The sequence below is a fragment of the Lolium rigidum genome, chromosome 4 (genome assembly GCF_022539505.1).
Source record: "Lolium rigidum isolate FL_2022 chromosome 4, APGP_CSIRO_Lrig_0.1, whole genome shotgun sequence".
Lineage (NCBI taxonomy): Eukaryota > Viridiplantae > Streptophyta > Magnoliopsida > Poales > Poaceae > Lolium > Lolium rigidum.
Window position 1 is genome coordinate 57,861,976 of NC_061511.1, and position 6,397 is coordinate 57,868,372.

Genomic DNA, 6,397 nt, shown 5'->3' on the forward strand with positions numbered 1-6,397 from the left:
GCAAAAGGCGTTTCTTGCGCCGAAGAAGATGTTTATTCGACCGCGTACAGTGAAGCACTTTGCCGAGACGAGAATGAAGAGACCTGAGCCGAGAGCCGATTATGACCGCTCTCTTGGACAGTCCTCTAGAGCGAGCAAAGAAGCAAAAAAGTCGCCCAGCTTGGACAAAGAGACATTCAGTGCCGCACCCCACTTCATCGTGGAGCCATATCATGATCCGAGACGGCATCGATGATCGAACGGGCGGCTAGAGCTCGGGAGCATCAGCTGAGTACGAAGATTACTATCCAATGGCTCAAGTGGTAAACAAGTATAGATACGGATCTGATCTCGTCAAACCCGGCGAGCTCGCGCGTCTAGGGACTCGGATGCGAAGGTTGCATGAATGGTACCGAAAGCTCTGTCGAAGATGTGAAAGCTACATCACGGTGTATCTTAGAGATGAGCATTACTTCCGGGGGAAGACGAGATAAACCTTGAGTTAGAAGAACTGTTTCAGCTTATTCAATCAAGACGCCCTCGACAAAGCCGTCATCGGTTGCTACTCGCTCGTAAGTGATTTATTTGTGTAATTAAGTTTGTAGCTCATTCATTTGCACTAACAATTATCCTCATTATATTCTTTGTGTACGCTATACATTTAATTATGCAGAATGAAGAAGCTGGAATACAAAACAGGCAAGCTCCTACCACTGGGTTCATAGACCCAAACACAGCTTCATGAAGTTACTGGTTCGACAAGCACTCCCAAGGACACGAGAGGACAACATCGTAATGTTTTTAGAGAAGCAAGCAGACAAAGAGGATATATTCTTTCCCTACAACTTCAAGTGAGTGTTATATATAACATACATTATGCTTGTGCACCTTCCACTTTATTCTCGTAATCATTGAGCTATGCTTGTGCAGATTCCACTTTATTCTCCTAATCATTGATCTTCCCCTTGGAGTTGTAAAAGTCATGGACTCGAAACGTAAAGAATATGCGGAATGGGCGGACATGGCTGCCATCCTCCAGAGGTAGTTTCAATCAATTTCGTATTGGCATCTTCATCTGTTCTAATTCGAAGATATCATCAACTAATCAATTACTCATTTACTCATTTTTTTTTGCCGGGCAGGGCTTGGAAATGGTTCATCAATACTGTTCCGGGTAAATGGAAACCGGAGCTTACATTTGAAGATTACCCTGTAAGTAGTACTATATATAGCTATGTCCGTGAAACTTTATATATGATATTTACTTTCAATACGATGCTTGATTATTAGTTTGATCGAACTATTTTTTCGTAAAGTGTATGAGGCAGGAACCAGGGAATAACTTATGTGGATACTACGTCCGCACCTTCATGCGTGACATGGCCTGTCCCAAGGGTGGGGATGCCCGTATACACCACACTCGTGTACGATAACAAAATTTCACAATTAATCTTAATTAGTACCATCTATTGTATTGAGTTCCATTCATATATTGATCTCCCTTTTAAATATAGATGACACGCCTGCGGAACACTCTCATAACGGAGGATCAAATAAAAGCAATTCAAGAGGAAATCGCGGGATTCTTTATTACCGAGGCCCTTACCCCGGTGGAGAGCACTATCGGTGGATCGTGACGGCGGAGGAAATTCGTCGAGGAGATGTTGTATTGTAAATATGCATGCATTACGTGTACCGTTGACGATGTCGTGTACCGTTGACGATGTCTATATATATTCATGACGATTTTTTGTGGTTTCTTGAATGATATATATGCATTGTCGAAACTCGCCGCGGCAGAGAAATGCTCGGTACAGCCTAAACCCGTGCCGCGGCAGAGAAATAGCAATTCTCCGCCGCGGCAGAGAACCTAGGCCCGGTTCGTACCACGAACCGGGACCAAAGGCCTTGCACCGCGAGCTCCCCGGCCGCACCACGTGTCGAGGCCTTTAGGCCCGGTTCAACTTTGAACCGGGACTAAAGGGTACCCCCTTTAGTCCCGCCCAATTGGTCCCGGTTTGGGAACCGGGACTGAAGGCCCAAATGGACCGGGCCTATTGCCCCTTTTTCTACTAGTGTAAGTGTAGATTTGACCGACCCAAATGGAAACCGACTTCACTCCAACAGACTGCAAGCCGACTTCACTTTGACAGATGGGACATCACTTCGATAGCGACCCTTGGAACGCTCTCAGGCGATGGGAACCCTGGGAGCTTAGTGCTCTTTAGGATGGTATATACTCTCACTGGTACTTTTATATGTACTGTAGGATTGATTGATGCCCAAAATAGATAACATCCAGGTTACAACAGCAGAGAGAGGATCCTGTCAAAAGGTAAACAGAGAGTGTGAAAGGCCGGCCGGTACATCTTGATTGATGGGACCTAGCTCCATCGACGAAACACATGAGAAGTTTCCATTTATTAATTGATGCCATTTTCAGCTGCTAATCAGACCATGTTCTCTGGAAAAATCTGTTCCCTTTTTACTAAAAAAGAGCATGATTCACTAGCTAGATAGCTAGGCCCGCATGCACAAGTACAGTTCGTTAAGGAAGGTGCGTGGTGGCCACATGCAGGCCACACGTACGTATAGACGTTCAATCGTTCATGTTTGGATGGAAGTTCATGCGGGAGTGTATGTTTGTAATTCCCAATTGATATTGCCTATACTGTGTCTGCTTGTATAATTGTATCTTGATCAATCACGTGTGTATAACGCACGTACCGATCGACATACATGGAGCTAGCAGCTAGTTGTTGGCATGTTGCAGCAACTTGCAGGTGCAACAAAGGGTGAAAACTCATCGATGGATGCGTGGATACTATTTGCAAACTATCTCAAGCAAGCAGAGCTGGGAACTAGCTACTTCTTCAGTGAGGGAACAAGGTTGGGGCCGTGCTGGTGCTGGCGAAAAGCGACTTGTTGCCGTCGACACAGTGATCGAAACCAATCATCATGGCCGCCGCGGATGGTTGTTGGTCGGAAGACACCCGGAGTAGCTCCTCCAGGTAATCCGCGCCCAGGTCCTCCAGCTCCACCACGGCAGCAGAGCCTGACGTCGGCTGTGTCTGCTGCTGCACGGGCAGGTGCTCCTTCATCATCTTTGCTGGCGCCGCCATGGCCGTCGTCTTCTTGGCTTTGTTGGGCGACCGCTTCCGGATGGAGTGCCGACGCTTCAGCGCCAGCACGGGCGACCCTCCCCCCGCGGCGAGCGCGAGGGTGCGCAGCGACTCCTGCACGCGGTCGACGGGGTAGTTGAGCACGGCGGCGGCGCCGCGCACGGAGAAGGCGGCCTGGTCGTAGGCCATGGCGGCGGCCTCGGGCGTGTTGAAGGTGCCGAGCCACACCCGGGCGCCCTTGCGGGTGGAGTCCCGGATCTCCGCCGCGAACTTGCCCCACGGACGCGTCCGCACGCCGATCAGGCCCTTCGCGGCGGGCGTCGGTTGCTGCTCGGCACGGCGCTTGCTTGGTGGAGCAGCGGTGGCGGCGAGGGGCGGCTGGTGGTGGTGGTCGGAGGAGGAGTAAGAGGAGCTGGAGGTGGAGGACGAGGAGGAAGACGAAGCTTCCATGTCGAAATCCAGGTAATGGCCGCCGGACATGTCGCCCATCTCCAGGAGCGTGCTGAGCAGCTGCATGTCGTCGGTGTCGCCCATGTCGAACGCCGACGACGAGTACAGCCCCGGGCAGTTGCTGCCCGTGTCACCACTCAAACGATGAAGGTCTTCCATGAATCGATCGAGTAATGCTTGGCCTGGCTTGGATGGGAGACAAGCTACAAGCAGGATTTTGGTTGGAGCAATTCTAACTGTTACGAGCATTGCATCTGGCTCTGCTTTTATAAGCAAGCAGCCCACTCCATCTGCTGAATTTGACTAGTCGTCCAAAATTTGGGTGCGGGCCCCACCGCATCCGAGGACCCAAAACAGAAATGGTTAAATAATTGCGGGCCCCACAAGCTCCCAATAGATGGAACGGGACGGAACGGAAGAGGCACACCTGACAGGGACAACCCCTTTGCCACGGTAGGGCGGCTGGATACGACAAGATAGATGACGTCACCCACCTCTCATCTTCTGCTACAGTGTACCACACTGCCTATTGGTCAAGATACTACAGATGAGAACTCCCCTTAATAATACAAATAGTTGCTTTCTTTAACAAAATCATTTGGTACCAATGATTCATTGAGTAACCTACATGTGGGACCCAAGTCCACTTGTACCCTTGGAAGGAAGAATTATAATCCTCACTAATGTACCTGCTGCCTCTTTTTTCCACTTCGGAAACAAAAAAATGCAATTAACCGACACATCAAGATGACCTACTCGAATCTTTGAAATTTATCGCTGACATACAAGCAATTGGAAACCAATGTGATAAACAAATGTACTACCAATAGAAAAGTTTATCACAAATTTTCTCGCAAGATCCTCGGACGTCTCCACATCACGCTCGGGATACTACTACCAAAGCATCGTTCTCTCCTACGTAATTTAGAACATATGCATTTTGGTTTTGTCAAGCATGCTACCTCATCTTACTACATGCCACTTTATTATTGTAATTGGTAGATGCCTTTGTTAATTTTCCCAGTAGCATGGTGCTAGGGTGTGTTTCAAGATTATTATTGCGTGTAATTCTAGGTCATTGGTATTTTTCTTAAACCAACCACCAACTAGAAATAGTGCATCCTAGGATTTCTGCATATATAAGAATGTGTCATGCATTCTTCACAAATACATGCATTTATCTGATACTACTATAATTTATTACTATCAGCTATGTTTTCATCCTTAAGACACTGTCGATTTAAGATTCACGTTTGACCAATGTCGACAACAATACGTGGGTTAAATGACACACAAACTCAAGTGCCATGACTGATCAAAATTACCATATGCAATGTGCAAGCATCTTGTGTTTCATGATGACGATTATGTTTGCATGAATTTTCTAGCAAAATATAGAAAGTGCAAAACATGGCGTGCATAGGGGAAAAAAATGAAGGTCTCAAGAAAGAAACTGTTAAAGCACCAGATTGTATTTACACAGGGCGCTAAGCTTGTCTTTTTTGACAAAAAGTCACATGTGCACAAAAACATGCACCTGGACCTGGACATGTGTATCTTAAATATACTTTTACAGAAAATAAACCACATCTTTTTTTTTGAAACAAATAAACCACATCTTTTAATTGAGAAGCAAGGCACACGGTTACAACTTTGAATTGCCGATATCTAATGGATTTGATTTAAGGCATCTCCTAGTGGGTTGTCTTTTAGAATGTTATCATATTACTCCACTGCATTGACTTTTTAGAGTATCTAAGTGAGGTTGCATTTAATGGATTTAGGGGCCATACTCACATGTGATTGAAATGTAAAATATTCTTCTTCTTTTTTGCATTTAGACATGTACATGAGTCATATGGTAGATAAGATACAACGTTAGCCAAAAGCACAGATGTAGCTCAAACTACCCGTAGCATGTTTTTTCAAAAAAAAAATCGAAAATGCATTTTAAATTTTCACAAAACTTTGAAACTAAATCTAGAAATAGAAAATGCTGTGTTCTACAAACGTGCAATTTTTCAACTTGAAATACCTTATATTCGGGGCTGTGAAAAAATGACAAAATCTAACATCTATAGTAGTGAAGAGTGTAACCTTTTAAAATATTTTGTGCAGCCCCTAATATAAGGTATATCAAGTTCAAAATTTGCACGTTTGTAAAATACAACCTTGTCTATATCTAGATTTTCTTCATGTTTTTTGAAACTTTTAAATGCCGTTTTTAAAAAAAGCTACATTTAGCACGAACAACAAAAATCCACCTTTGAGAATGATAGTATCTTTAGTTATTAATTATATTACCTCCTTAGCATTTTGCGAGTGATACCATAGTAAGAGCTAAGCATTAGAAGTTCCCTAATGATATGTAGCGATGTTCTAGGGTGTGATTGGTTGCCTGATCCATTTTTGGGCTCCTAGGTGCATGTCCCTGATGTCTACGGGGGCTTCTATTCTTGTAGACAGTGTTGGGCCTCCAAGAGCAGAGGTTTGTAGAACAGCAGCAAGTTTCCCTTAAATGGATCACCCAAGGTTTATCGAACTCAGGGAGGAAGAGGACAAAGATATCCCTCTCAAGCAACCACTGCAATCACGATACAAGAAGTCTCTTGTGTCCCCAACACACCTAATACACTTGTCGGATGTATAGGTGCACTAGTTCGACGAAGAGATAGTGAAATACAAGTAGTATGAATGAATATGAGCAGTAGTAACGGCGCCGGAAAAGTGCTTGCTGGCGTGCGATTGATGGTAGTAATATTGCAGGAAGTAAAGATGCAGTAAAACAGTAAACAAGCGATGATTGCAGTATTTGGAAACAAGGCCTAGGGATCATACTTTCACTA

The 6,397-nt window shown here is 45.1% G+C and overlaps 1 protein-coding gene across 1 annotated transcript; it reads right to left on the reverse strand.

The window, feature by feature from the left end:
- Nucleotides 1–2,782: 2,782 nt before the first annotated feature.
- Nucleotides 2,783–3,767, reverse strand: LOC124705610 (ethylene-response factor C3-like). The gene has a single exon (XM_047237318.1). The coding sequence runs from the start codon at nt 3,708–3,710 to the stop codon at nt 2,853–2,855; it is 858 nt and encodes a 285-aa protein (XP_047093274.1). The 5' UTR covers nt 3,711–3,767; the 3' UTR covers nt 2,783–2,852.
- Between the last annotated feature and the right edge of the window lie 2,630 nt (nt 3,768–6,397).